At 49.7% G+C, this 14,825-nt stretch overlaps 1 protein-coding gene across 14 annotated transcripts in view; it reads right to left on the bottom strand.

Annotated features, from left to right (window-relative positions):
- Nucleotides 1–299: 299 nt before the first annotated feature.
- Nucleotides 300–14,825, bottom strand: part of INPP4A (inositol polyphosphate-4-phosphatase type I A) — a 121,660-nt gene continuing 107,134 nt past the window's right edge. For 7 of the 14 annotated variants that reach the window (XM_055539401.1, XM_055539400.1, XM_055539410.1 and 4 more), the window contains 2 exons: nt 11,294–11,448; nt 6,864–7,617 (listed from right to left, as the gene is read on the bottom strand). In XM_055539401.1, coding sequence (XP_055395376.1) covers nt 7,437–7,617; nt 11,294–11,448 — 336 coding nt within the window. In that variant the 3' untranslated portion in view covers nt 6,864–7,436. Of the gene's footprint in view, nt 2,801–3,884; nt 5,210–6,863; nt 7,618–11,293; nt 11,449–14,825 lie in introns of those variants that run through there. The other 7 variants (XM_055539406.1, XM_055539412.1, XM_055539407.1 and 4 more) reach the window with 2 other exon arrangements.

Genomic DNA, 14,825 nt, shown 5'->3' with positions numbered 1-14,825 from the left:
CACAGTTTACACACTGCAGAGGTTCCCCCGGTAAGAGTGAGCGCTGAGCCCCAGGTCAGGCTCCCCAGCCTGGGGCTCCAGCTTTGGGAAGAGGAGCCTCCAGAGCATTTGGCTTTGAAAGCCAGCAGGGCTTAGCTGGAACGCCACTCTCACAGGGTGCACACAAAATCTGACATGCAAACAGGACTATAAGCGAGAATTTTCATGTTTATAGACACGCAGTGCAGTGCCCATCGGTGATGGTCCAGCCAGGTGCTGCCCCAGAAGCATCCTCAGGTAACAGAATGACTCAGGCCGGGTTTCATGTTGTCAGTTGTTTATTATTTGTCATTCTAAAGACTCGCACATTTATAGCATACATGGCTTTGAATGAGCTAAGAATATATAAAACAGTAACTATATGTTTATTAATACTGTCCAAAACAAATAAATAAAAGTACCTTAATGCACTAAGGTTGGCAAATACAATTGTGTAGGGACAAAACTGTATTGTATAATGTTTGTACATGTTTTAAAGGAAACCAGAGGCAGCTGAGCTGCAGACACTTTGACAGAACCCATCTGAGTTTTCGGTACGTCACAACATTTCTAAGTGGGGGCCTTATAGGGAACCCTGGCTGGAACCCCTATGTTACAGAGACCTGGACCACTGCCTGTCTTCTGCCGCGGGAAACTCAAAGCTCCCGTGTGACCTGAGGAGCCGCGGCTATCGCGGTGAGCAGTGTGGCCCCCCTCGGCGAGCATGCCCAGTGCCGCTGGGAGACCCATGGTCACACAGGAGCCAGGGAGTCACACTCAGGTGGAATACTGCAACCAGAGTATCTTCTATGTGATTAGCCAAGTCTTAGACTCTTTTGGTGATCGATAATATGCAGACAAAATTAGGAGAATATTCACAAAAAGGTGCCACATGCAAAACTGCAAACAGATGACACAGCATTTGCTGTATTCCCTTTTGATAAATGCAGGTAATGCTCTTCAGACCAAAAAAAAATCTGAAAGTTGTATGAATAACATTAAAAATTCAAGGGAATTTTTTTAAATGTAGTGATGTTAAAGTGAGTAAAGATGGAAATGTAGAGCTAACCAGACAATGAAATGGTGGAGGTGAAAGACTAAATCTGCCATCACAAAGCCGTCTTTGGACGGGGATGGACACGGCGGGAGAAGCTGACACCAGCGGTAGGTACAGTGGGCTTGCTGGGCAAGTTTCCTGCCTACGTGCGCCTCACTGACCCAGGCTCCACACCAGTTCACATTCACCAGTGGGCGTCGGCGGACAGCAGGCTCCGTGTGTGAACTGACCTCTGAGGAGGAGGGGGTCCGGGAGGTCATCTGGTTTCACCCATACCTGATGCCCACCCTGCATCCCTGCACAGGGTGGTCTTGCCTGTGCTCCCCAGGCCCAAGTCTGTTACCTGTTGCCTGGTGGCATTTCTAAAGAGCCCAAAGAATAACATTTAGAATTTCAGATACAGGAACTTCCTAAGGGTTCACAAATCTTTAGGATCAACATCATGAATATGTGCCACACGTATTTCTTTTACAGCCTTTTAAATAACATGTAAACATAATAATGATAAAAAAACAATTGATAAAACATAAACTAAGAAAAAAACTCTGCTCTGTGCAGATGACTCATCATCTTAGAATAGATGACCAAACATAATTTTCTGTGAAATTCCTAAGTCTTATGGCCCATTAATCCCTTTCAAAATCTCATTTCAGGAGACAGTTCAACGTTCTCAACAGCCATCTTACATAACAGACTTGAGTAGAGGGTAGTAACAATTATTGCAAACCTAAAGACACTTTCATCAGACATTCAAACATGATTGCATTATCTTCTCGAAGGCCAAAAAAATTGAGAAACCCACCAGAGACCTATTTGTAAAATATTTTGGTGTCCACTGTCTCTATGCAAAATTCCCCATTGTTGACTGACAGACATCAGACATACCACATGAGCGGTCCTGCGCTCTGGGGCCAGGGCTAGAGACAGCTGGCCTCACCACCTCCCCAAACACCTTGTCCCCTAAGGGACAGCGGTGACCCCACCGTGGGTGGCTTTGCAGGTGCTGTCTTCTGACACATCTTACAGCCTTTCCTTCAGCTGCTGGTTCCACCTGTGTAGGCACTGGCAGGCCGATGCATAGATGCACTTGCCCTGCCCGCGTGAGACAGCAAGCTGCTTTTCCCAAAACTTCCCTTGAACAGTTCACATTTAGAGGTCTGCCCAGGATCCAATCATTTAAACTACTGTTTACTATTTTCCATGGGGATTTTTAAAAGTAGGTTGTAAATCAATGTTCAAGTTGGGATTACTCAGTAGAAAAATAAGGTGAGCAGCTGCCTAAGTGTGCATTTTAAAAAGTTTCAGCATTTCGGATGCACCTGGCTTGGTTCATACAGGTAACTACTGATATCCGTGTGGTGACGGCTGAAGGCTACTTGAAGGGGCAGTTGTTACTATCCACGGTAGTGAGCCCGACAATACCTGCTATGGATTCCAACGCAAAAAAACACATGCTCCATAGACTCTTTAGTGAAATATTTTAAAAACACAAAAGTAAAAACCAATCCTTCAGGTCTTCTTGAAGAATTCATGTATAGACTAGAGGGCACCCACGTTTATTACGGAACAGCTAATGAGAGGAGACCGTGTGTTCATGTTTCAACTTTTCCGTAAGTCCCTTCAGGAGGCCTGTAATGCTTGGGGAAAGCCTTCAGCTGCAGGGAATTAAATGCATATTTGCGACTTCCAACATTCTTCATTGTATTTTCTCTCCGACAACCCTCACTGGGGAAAAAAACAAGCACAAGAAATGATAGCAGTAAAAAAGGAAAAAAGAAAAGACTTAAACTCAGATGAAATGATTATTTTCATAGCATTAAAAAAAAATTAGTTTAAATGGGTGCCAGACTCATTTACAACAGTACACGCAAGATGGCGGGTTTCTGAACAAGGTAGTTAAGAAGCAGAGAGATGGACATGGCCTGTCTGGGATGCAAGGTTGCCCTTCCAAAAGCATCACATATCCAAGTGTAGGATGGCTTTTTTTTTTTAAGATAATGGTTTCATGTATTGCACATCAGGTTTATCTGAGAAGCTGATCCTAACTAGTTCAAAGGGTCTGTCATAGAAAATTCAGTGGGAAGAGTGCTACTCTTGCTGAGAGACTTTATAAACAGCTGCATTTTCTCTGTGGGCAAAGGCTGTTAACGGTCTCAAATTCAAATGCTGATTTTCCTTCCTTTAACGTGTAGCAAAACCATCTGGCTCGGAAGGTGGCTCTCACATGCTGCCGCCATCTAGGAGATGCATCCTGGGCACACAGCCATGCTGGAGTGTCCTGAAGAAGTGACCCCACCAAGGTCACCTCTTTGAAGAGCTCCACTGAACCACTGAGAGCCTGCGGGGGCCCTTCCCTAGAGAATCTGCCACCAGCCTCTCCTGCTGCACTGATCACAAGTTGTCATGGCAACCCAGTGGGCAAAGCAGATGCTCTGCAGAAGGATGATCCTTCGACAGGCCTCGTGTCCCCACTGGGACCTCAGGGGAGCTCTCTGGGGGATGTTCTGGTCAACAGCAGACCCAAAGGCAAAAGCGATTCCAAACAGGAATGACTTCCTGTAGCACAGGAGGAGGAGTTGATAGTTTTATATTATCCTAAGACTAACAGTTAAATCAACTAGTTATCAAATTTAGTACAAAATCCCCTTATGAGATGCAAAATTTGCAGTTACCAAGAAACTGATTTTTTAAAAAAGTATTTCAAGTTGTATGAAGACCATTATGTCATGCATTTTAAAAAAATATCAGTGGCGATTGCTCAAGCCTTTTAAGGTGAAAATGACAATCTCATTATCAAGAACATGTAAAATAATTTTGGTACGACAGCAATTTTATTCAAAAGATAAATGCAGGTAGTTTAGAAAAATATCCACCTGTTTGTTACAAAGTAATTTAGTAGCTCAGATATGCTTTGTCACAGAGCCTCCAAGCCTTCAGCCAGGTGTGTCTCATCTGTGCTGAGTGCCAGGGCCGTATGAGCAGGGAGCCCCCAGAGGAAGCAAAGATTATGTTGGTTTAACATCCAGTAATCGGATAAAAATATTCTATTGGAAGCAGAAGCTACAGAGGTGGTTCTTCAATCTTTGGAAACTCATCCGACTATTTCAGATATGGCTTCTCCATTTACAAAGAAATGTACACACTTTTTGGAAACCACCTATCACTAATAAACGTCAAACTGCTTTGAGGAACAAAGAATAATTTGTGAACTTCAACATTACCTTTTATTTACATGTTAAAGAGGCTAATTACTGGTTTAGCTGGCTGAATACACTTGAAACTACAGGCAAGGTTACACTTTAATTTGTAAGTCATGTTTACTTTCCTGTTTGAATTTGGTGTGAATTTACAAAATCTGACTGATGAGGCTGACTGCACACCAGCTCTATCATCCAGTATTCAGACAAGCTCCGCCAGGCGCCTGGCACTCAGGTGTGGAGGGGTGGCTCTGTGCAGTGGGAGCTGGCACTTCCAGCCCGCCTCATCCTAAGGTAGAACCACTTAAAACCCATCACAATGGCTGCATAATTTTTAGGAATCCATAGTGCACACTGAGAAGGTCTTGGATAGACTTTTAGAAAGACGGCTTTAATTATTTCAAAGCTTCATGTTTTTTTAAGTATATTGACAAATTATTTTAAGAACATCTACTTTTTAAATAAAAAATTAGTATTGAAACCTCACATGGCAACTCATTTTAATGATGGCTCTGGTTTTTCTTTTCTGGAGGGCATCTTCCCCATTAGAATTGAGAACGTATCTGGACACGTGAGTGTCCTGGCGATCATGAACACCTAGAGTCGCCTGTGCTGAAGCCATCTTGGAGCCAGAGTTAAGCTTAGAGTCAACCCAAACCATCAACAAGCGGGTCAGTGACCCCTTTCCTGAGCATATCTCCTCATCTTATATTATCCTGCCTGTTTCTCACTAAAGCAGAGATTTCACATATATATTTAGCCTAATGTCACAAAGCCTTCATGACATTAAAAAACTCAGCCCCAAGGCACACTGGGCTTCCATCCTCAGATGTTCTAAATCACCACCACCACCCAGAGCCTCTGCTGATCTTGTGGTTCCTCTCTCCATCCAGCCTCATGACTGCAGAGTGAGAATGGACTGCCTTCTGACTGGCCCCTGAAGAGAAAGATCACGAATCTTAACCTCTGGCCTTCCATCTGTTTCTCTCTTATCTTAGCAGCCAAGTCTACAGCGGGCAGGAAGGCCTGGCAGGCAACACTCTATCCAGGGGCAGGTCATGGTGTCCGTGAGGCTCCTGTGGGGGCCTAAGGCTGCAGCCCCCTTGGCTAGGTGGTGGGCCCTGCCTGGGAAGAGGAAGGGAGGCCACGTGTGGTCAGAAGGGCCCCCCTGATCTACACACGGCCTCTGCTGGCCTGGAGGTGAGCAGAGTGTCACTCCAGGGGCAGGGCTGGGAGCCAGGCACGTGACTGCAGGCACCGCCTGCCCTCTTCCCAGTAAAGCAACAAAGTGGTCTCAGAGCGTGCCCCCTCCATGTGGAGGGGACAGGCGGTGGACGCAGCTCTCTCCCAGGGTCACAGACTGGCAGGACCTCGGCTGTGCCCAGGGCCATGCTGCTACAGTTCACCAGAGTGACCCCGTCCTGAAGGAGGGTGGGAGCTGTCACGGGGCCGCCGCCGCATTCACTCTGGGACAGGCAGGGTGGAAGAGGGGCCTCCCGCCCCTGTGTGCGAGGAGGGCGCCCTGTCACCCTAGAATGTAAAGCCTGTGTCTGCCGTCTGTTGTCCACAGCTTCTCCAATCACACCTGCCTCTGCTGTTCCCAGAACCCAGACTCAGATCTGAGGCCAAACTAGAGAAACCTCAGAGTAAGTCCTAGAAGTCTGGGGGAGGCAATGGAGAGGCCAGATTTTCTGGTGGACGGGTTATGTGTATGCCTATGGAAAGCTTCTGGAAAAGCCAGCTTCTCTGAATTCCCTCCAGTGTTTCTAGGGTGGTGAAGAGAAACCCACTTCCATAGAATGCAGTGTAGGGGGAAGCCGGCTGGAGGCTGAAACAGAAGCACAACATAACCTAAGCTAGAAAACCTAGAAGCCACAGCCTGTTTCTCACACGGGCTAAGTGGGCTTTCCCTCTCAGCCCCCTACTGCCTTCAGAGGTGTCTGGCCGCCTTTTTCCACATGGGAATGTTAAGGTTACACATTCTAGACACTGCCATGTTAAAGAGTGATGAAGCCCTAACCAGGCCAGTGGTTAGGGCTCAGCACTTTCACTCATGAGGCCCAGGTTTGATCCCTGTTCAGGGAACTAAGGTTCTGCAAGCCTCACAGTGCATCCCCCATGAAAATTTAAGAGTAGTAGAAACCAAAGTAGCCTTTTCTCTCTCACACCTCTATCTGGCACAACTGCCCAAAAGTTAGGTCTCATGTTTTGGTAAATTTTGATGTTGTTGTTGTTATTAACCATGTTTGATTTGTAAGAGAGAAAAGATACCAGGACTTGAAACTGAAAAATACTAAAAATGAAGTTTTTTTTTAAATGAAAATAGCTACTTTAGGAAAAATAAATATAGCCAGCTTTTAAATGAAAACTGCTACTTCAGGAAAAATAAATATATCTAACTTTAAAAGCCTTTTGTTACTATATGCATTAATTCCCAGAACAGTTCAGTGACCATTAAAGATGTAAAAGAGTAATTCTAAAGCCACGCGCAACATGCTATCTTTATGTGCCTGTATGTGCCTGATTCGATACAATGAGCTGCTGCTCTCACAGCTTTGGGCCATCCCGACTTGAAAGGAACAGCACAAGAAGGGAGTGTGATGATTCTGCAAACTGTCTGCTACTGTAATTCTAGGGACCACGCTTTGAAATGAAAGCAGAAAGTACATGTCCTATTGAATAGGTGTATCTAGATGAGCCAGTGAGAAAGCATCGACCCTTTTCATTTCTCTTCAGAAGGAAAGGAAAGGTTAGCAGTACATTTAAAGAATAGTATCAAATATACAAATTCTCTTTTGACAGAATGCCTCTCTCTAGGAAACAGGGCACACGAGATATACAGGTAATAAAGAGTTTTACATCAGAAGGTAAGAGGTTTGATACAAGTAATTTCACGCCAGCTAAACAAAGCAGTAACAGGGCTCTGCAAGAACATGTTACAAGCACTGAAAACTCTACAGAATTGAAACGGACACGTCCTCCTGGTGAAATAATTTGGCAAGTGTTTACAGTTCAGAACAACAAAATGTCAAACTGTAAGGCATGAACTAGTTCCTGGCGGACCATGCTCTGACACATTCCTCCTGTCCTGTTAGGTACACGGTGGCCGACAAGTACTGGCACTTTTGTTTTTCTTGTGACTTACTAATTTTTCATCAAGATACTCATTTGCAACGCAATTTGGCCACCAGGTACGCTATGCTCAGAAAGAGCCACACAATCAGTAAATTGGGGCTCAGAGCAAGTAAAGGGATGGAACAGAGGAGGCTGGGGTCTAGTCTTAAGTCTCGGACGGGCACCAGGCCGCTCAAGTTCTTCTGCGTGACTACCTCCCGAGTTCCAATGCTGTGAAAAGGAAGAGGGTTGGGAGAAAGGAAAAAGGGAAAATAAAGAAAAAAGAGACACATGCAATGGATTTTTTTTTTTCCAAAAGTATGGGGGAATAAAAAGAGGAGAACCGAAAAATAAGATTAAAAAAAAAATGGAATGAAGCCACAATAAAAAGAAAAGATGATATGCAGAAACGGGTGTGAAAGGGATACCAAAACAAAACGAGCACAGTTACAAGAAAAAAGAGAGAAAGAGAAGTGAAAATAAGAAAAAAATACCATAATCTACTGAAAACACACACGTGTAGGCTGACTAGATGGTTTTCCATGTTCGCTCCCGGGGCTGCCAAGCACACGCCATGCTGCCTGGCCATGCTCGCACATGCGGCTGGACGTGGACTCCAGAAAGCAGGCTGAACATGAAGAACCATTGGGGCGTTTGACCTTCTCACAGATGCCTGAATGGCAGGATGCAACTGATTTCGCCACGGCTGCCTCCTGATGAAGCACCCAGATGACACCCGCTTCCCTCAGGTTGCCCTGGAGGCAGAGCCCACAAGGGACCTGCTGTGGCCTTCAGGCTGAGCAGTGGCAGGGTGCCTTGTTCTACCAGACACCATCTACCAAGAGCCCAGCTCACTGGAAACTCGGTGCGTCCCCCTTTGGAGCTACAGAAGCAGAGCTCGGAGGGGAGGTTCCTGGAGGAGCCCGGATGCCACGTGACTGTGAACACTTCCGGCTGTGAGCACTGGTGGCCACGTCCCCAGCCAGGGCAGTCTCAGGGGTCACTGGGCTGCCTAGAAAGGCCGATTCTGGACTCCAGCCCCTGCGCTGGGGACAGCAGGGCAGCACGGGTGGTGAGCTGGAATTGGCTCCAGTGGCATGAGCCAAGCAGGCACATCTCTTCCGAGCTCCCCAGGGTCACTCGGCAGCCTGAAGCAGGCCCCAGTGAGAGTGTTTATGCTGTAGAAATGGGAAGACCAGACAGGTCACTTTGGGGGTAGTTGGTTTTGTTTTGGGAGAGAGCCAGTTATCGAACACTTAGCACAGCGCTGGCCACTGCTCACCCTGGGCCTCCAGGACATGGACAGCCTGGGTGTCCTCCAGCCCAGCTGCACCCGCCCCACCCCTGCTGCATGCTCTGCTCTTCCATCGCGTAAGACGCAAGCGGGAAAGCAAGGGGACCACCGACAGGCACAGACACAGCTCCTGCCACCTCCTTAGGGTGCCGGGCTGACCCCAGGTCCTGGCCACGCCACGGCCAGAAACACCAGCTACGGGCCCGCCACCTTGGACCTGCAGCCTATGAACAGACACGTCTGCCGACACGGGATAACCCAGAAAACAGGAGGAGGGGTCACCGTGACATGGAAACAGAGGCACACAGCCCAAGCCTACAGGTCAGGCAGACGGGGTAGCGGCGAGCACGGCACCTGGGGCCGGAGCCGTGAGGACCCCGGGGGCGGCAGAGGCGAGCTGTCTTCACCAACTTCTTAAACAAGTGTTAAGGTAACACACACTGACCATGAAGATTTTATAAAATTTAGAACACAAAGAAGAAACAGGACGTTCATAACTGGAGGCAGGCGGGGGTTTCCAAGAAGCAGAGGCAGGCCATGCAGTGAGGCCTGCCCCTGGGAGGAGGGCCCTCCCCTCGGAGCCTCAGGGTCCCTACCCTAAAGCAGGGGGACGGCCGGCGCCCCAGGCCCGGGCGCTCAGACGGGGCCAGGGGTGACAGCGTGGAGGGCGGGCGGCTGCCTGGTCTGGGAGCGCTGTGAGTCTGCGAACGGCCCTACAGAGGTGTCAGCAGGGCAGACGTGGGCAGGGAAACAAGGGTGTTCGCTGCACCCCTGTTCAGAGTGCTGACATGGCACCGTTATCAACAGTTCAACGACAGTAAGCTGGATAAATGACAGTGTGCTACAAACGGTAAGACTTCCAGTGAAAGTGAAAGCCGCTCACTCATGTCCAACTCTTTGTGACCCCATGGACTATACAGTCCAGGGAATTCTCCAGGCCAGCATACTGGAGTGGGTTGCCTATCCCTTCTCCAGCGGATCTTCCCAACCCAGGAATTGAACCCGGGTCTCCTGCATTGCAAGCGGATTCTTTACAGACTGAGATATGAGGGAAGCCCCGATAAGACCTCCATTTATTAACCCTCCAAAATGCTCACAAGACAGTCAAGTGAGAATGGCAGGCTTCTTAGCCAGGGTGGAATCACACCTGCAACTGCACGTATCTGTGCACGCGCTCTCTGTGCTCCTCAGGGACTGGCGGAGTTAGCCAGTGTGCGGATTAACCACGCTCACAGCCATATGTATGTACGTAACTGGCTCTAAGCTATGTGTCAAGATGTTATTAGCACTGTTCCTCGTAACAGCAAGCACGTGGAGAGCTGCTCTGTAGGGTGTGGGGTGGGTATGAAAGCACGGGAGTAGGGGCTCGTTTGTATTCTCCAGTTTTCCCTCAAGGACTATCACTCGCCCACGTGATGAAAGGTGTGAGAGTGCCTGCGTGTCAGAAGCTGCCCCAGGCCACCTGTGCTGGGCGGGCAGTGCCACACAGCCCCTCGGCCGGCTGCCCACGTGCATGTCTAAAGAGCCACGTGCCCCCTGGCCTCCTGAGGCCCCTGCGCTCAGAGGCTGTCAGGATCAACTACTGTTTCCTCAAACATGTTCAAGAAACCAGCCTGTGTAGAGGCCTGGATGGAGCGGTATCAACTGTACTCCCACCTCAGGCCTGGTCTCTGATGGACCAGACACTCTGACAGTGACAGCTGAGCCCCCTCCGTCTTTCTCGCTTCCTTGCTGCCGGGGGCCTGCGTCTCACCAGAGGAGTCCTTCCCACCACCTCGCAGCCGATGGCACCGGGGATGCCAAGGCAGGGAGAGGGAGAACTTTCTAAAAGTGCGTTGGTAAGTGGCCCTGAGGTCACGAGGTTTGGGGGAACTTGGAAAGACTGAACAGGACAAAACGGTTGGCTTTTCACTAAACGCTCCTGTCAGGAGGCAGGCACTCAGGCCTCGCTCTTGCGTATGACTGTGAGAAGGTCAAACGGCAGAGACACAGAAAGGATAAGAGAGTCAAACGCTCTGAAGAGTCTGGTGAGAGGACAAATGGGACAGAACACTCAGCAGAAGTGACTGGGAAACGAGCCTGGAACAGCATTGGCGGCTGCATGGAAGAAGACGGGAAAGCAGGTTTCTTATCCTTTCTTTAGGCATGTGAGGCGAGGGGTTCCCAGCAGCGCTGGGAACAAGGCATCGCTGACAGCGGACAGTCTTAGTCCCTGGGGTTCCCTCTGCAAATGAGCCTGCGGCCTCGGAGGCAGAACACGATTAAGGGCGGGGACGGCGGGCGGCTGCCAGGAAAGGCTCACTGGACGCTGGCTCAGGAAAGCAAACCCAGCCCGCGGCCGGGAGAAGAGGGGCCCTGCAGTCTGCGGACACCGCCTCCTGTGACGGGGACAGCAGGGGCCTGGGGGACGCTCAGGACGGGCTGGCTGGGGACACTGGGCACCAGGCGGTGGCCACGCGGCCGCCTCGGAGCATCCGCTTCCCTCCCGGAGTCCCGCTCCCTGACTGGAAGAACACCATCTGGGCGGGACCGTGCTAGGGGTTTGACTTTGCAGACCTGGAGCAGTTTTCCAAAGTCAAGCCGGAGCACGGCAGCGGCGCGGCCGGGACTCACCTGCGCATGCACTCCAGGGCCTGTGTGAACACCTGTGGGGCCATGCCGTGCTCGTGCTGCAGGATCAGGCACTGCTCCAGCGTCACCGACATCGCCGTGCGGTCCTTGGCACTCTTGCAGCTGGTGAACCGGACCCCGTTGAGGCGGCGGCAGACCTGCCGACGGGAGAGCAGGGGCAGCTTGGAGCAAAACGAGAGGGCCCCTCACCCGGGGAGGCGGCGCGTGGCGACCTCTCCACACCCAGGCCCAGCCTTGGCTCCAAGGAGCTGGTCTCAAGACAGGCCACGGCGCAGGCGGCCCTGGGCTGGGGGCCTCCCCATAGAAGGCGGCTTCCTCCCAGAGGCCCCGCCGTCCATGCACCCACCTGACCAGCTGCTCCCTTCCCAACTCTGCCGGGACTGGCCCTTTGCTGCTGACCCCTGACTCTCAGCAGTCAGCACAGCTCCCAGGACACCCAGCCCCACCGGGTTTCCAGGCCTTTCTGGAAGTCAGAGCACAGACCGCTAGTCTCTACGCGCCTCCTCATCCACACGGGGGGGACAGCACAGCAGACCCACTTCCCTGCGGCCACCTTCTGCCCACAGGCTTCCCCAGCAAGACGGAGGCCCCGCGCAGGCTGAGGCTGCAGCCCGTCCGGAGCAGGGGGCACCTCTGCTCCCCGTGGGAAGAGTGCCTAGCAGCACAAGCTCTGCCACCAGGCACAACCCCAGACACACAGCTGCAGGTCCAGAAAGTCCTGGAACAAAAGACTCTCGGGGGTAAGTTTGTGGCGGCCATACTTGGCAACATGCCCAGATCTGAGGGAATGTCAAACTACTTATAATTTTTATTTATCCCATTTTGTATAAATATTCATAGTTTGCTAAGTCACTTCAGTCTTGTCCAACTCTTTTCAACCCCATGGTCTGTAGCCCACCAGGCTCCTCTGTCCATGGGGTTTTCCAGGCAAGAATACCGGAGTGGGCTGCCATGACCTCCTCAAGGGGATCTTCCCGACCCAGAGATCGAACCCACGTCTCTTACATCTCCTGCATTGGCAGGCAGGTTCTTTGCCACTAGTGCCAGCTGGAAAACTCCCTAATTCATACTTTGCAATAAGGCAACGTTTGTTCGGCAGGTTGATTCCAGACCCCAGACTGCTAATGAATGTGAAACCATCCACGTGCACATTACACCCAGATGACCCTGTCACACGCCTGTGCACACACTGTAGACTATACACCCATCACCTTTCTGAAGCACGGAGCCCGATGAATTCTAAAATATTTGGCCACAAGAGCCTCAGATAAACACCTCCAGGCCTGTACAAGAGGCTGCACTGTGAGAACAAGATGAGCATCTCGTGAGAGGCCACTCCTCTACCAGAAGCCATGTGCCAGTGGGACCCAGGACGTGCTGCTCTCAGAAAAACACCAGAGGTGCTGCGGGGAGACGGCACCACGGTAGATGGCACCATACCTGCTTCTCAGGCCAGGAGGCCTCAGGCGAGACCATGCAGCTACTAGCAGAGGTGCCACTGGCAGAGGGCAGAGTGCAGGCCCACACACACGCCGCAGTTCAGTCCAGTCCAGTCGCTCAGTCGTGTCCGACTCTGCGACCCCATGAACCGCAGCACGCCAGGCCTCCCTGTCCATCACCGACTCCCGGAGTTCACCCAGACTCACGTCCATCGAGTCAGTGATGCCATCCAGCCATCTCATCCTCTGTCGTCCCCTTCTCCTCCTGCCCCCAATCCCTCCCAGCATCAGGGTCTTTTCAAATGAGTCAGCTCTTCACATCAGGTGGCCAAAGTACTGGAGTTTCAGCTTCAACATGAGTCCTTCCAATGAACACCCAGGACTGATTTCCTTTAGGATGGACTGGTTGGATCTCCTTGCAGTCCAAGGGACTCTCAAGGGTCTTCTCCAACACCACAGTTCAAAAACATCAATTCTTCTGTACTCAGCTTTCTTTATATTCCAACTCTCACATCCATACATGACCACTGGAAAAACCATAGCCTTGACTAGACAGATCTTTGTTGACAAAGTAATGTCTCTGCTTTTTAATATGCTGTCTAGGTTGGTCATAACTTTCCTTCCAAGAAGTAAGCGTCTTTTAATTTCATGGCTGTAATCACCATCTGCAGTGATTTTGGAGCCCAGAAAAATAATGTCAGCCACTGTTTCCACTGTTTCCCCATCTATTTGCTATGAAGTGATGGGACTGAATGCCATGATCTTAGTTTTCTGTGTAGAGAAGGACAAAACAATAAAGATCCAAGCAAGTTTGGCCAAAACCATCAGGAAGATGATGGCTGTCTTATGAGAGCAGACAAAAAATTAAAAAATAAAAAAAAAGACTCTTAAGACTGAGCAGCCCCTGAGTTAGGGAAACAGTGAATTAACCCAAATTCATAAAAATCGTAACTGATGAAGTGAGGTTGAACATGGACAAGATCACTGAATTCCACAGGCTGGAGAGTTCACGACTGAAACGTGGGGCACAAGCCAGAACTACAAACAGGTCAAACAGTTACATTCCCAGGCGGTAGGGCTGAGCACCACAGGTTCTGGAGGGCAGCCAGAGTGGCCAGAGGTGCGAGGTGCATCCTTGCCTGCATCTGGCTGCAGGCTCCAGTCCTGGGTAGGCTAATAGCCAGTGTGGGGTGCTGAAGGGTCTCCCCATGTGTGAAATGAGGGGGTTCAGTTCAGTTGCATCCGACTCTGTGACCCCATTGGACTACAGCATGTCAGGCTCCCCTGTCCATCACCAACTCCAAAAGCAAACTCACATCTATAGAGTCAGTGATGCCATCCAACCATCTCATCCTCCGTCATCCCCTTCTCCTGTCTTCAATCAGGGTTTTTTAAAATGAGTCAGTTCTTCGTATCAGGTGGCCAAAGTACTGGAGTTTCAGCTTCAGCATCAGTCCTTCCAATGAATATTCAGGACTGGTTTCCTTTAGGATGGACTGGTTGGATCTCCTTGCAGTTCAAGGGACTCTCAAGAGTTTTCTCCAACACCACAGTTCAAAGGCATCAATTCTTTGGCGCTCAGCTTTCTTTATAGTCCAACTCTCACATCCATACATGACTACTGGAAAAACCATAGCCTTGACTAGACGGATCTTTGTTGGCAAAGTAATGTCTCTGCTTTTTAATATGCTGTCTAGGTTGGTCATAGCTTTTCTTCCAAGGAGCAAGCATCTTTTAATTTCATGGCTGCAGTCACCATCTTCAGTGATTTTGGAACCCCAAAAAATAAAGTCTCTCACTGTTTCCATTGTTTCCCCATTTATCTGCCATGAAGTGATGGGACCAGATGCCATGACCTTAGTTTTCTGAATGTTGAGCTTTAAGCCAACTTTTTCACTCTCCTCTTCATCAAGAGGCTTTTTAGTTCCTCTTCACTTTCTGCCATAAGGGTGGTGTCATCTGCATATCTGAGGTTATTGATATTTTTCCCGGCAATCTTGATTCCAGCTTGTGCTTCTTCCAGCTCAGCATTTCTCATGATGTACTCTGCATATAAGTTAAATAAGCAGGGTGAC

This window comes from Bubalus kerabau, chromosome 11 (genome assembly GCF_029407905.1).
Source record: "Bubalus kerabau isolate K-KA32 ecotype Philippines breed swamp buffalo chromosome 11, PCC_UOA_SB_1v2, whole genome shotgun sequence".
Classification (NCBI taxonomy): Eukaryota; Metazoa; Chordata; class Mammalia; order Artiodactyla; family Bovidae; genus Bubalus; species Bubalus kerabau.
Note: the sequence above shows the minus strand (reverse complement) of the source record. Positions and strands in the feature narration are given on the sequence as shown.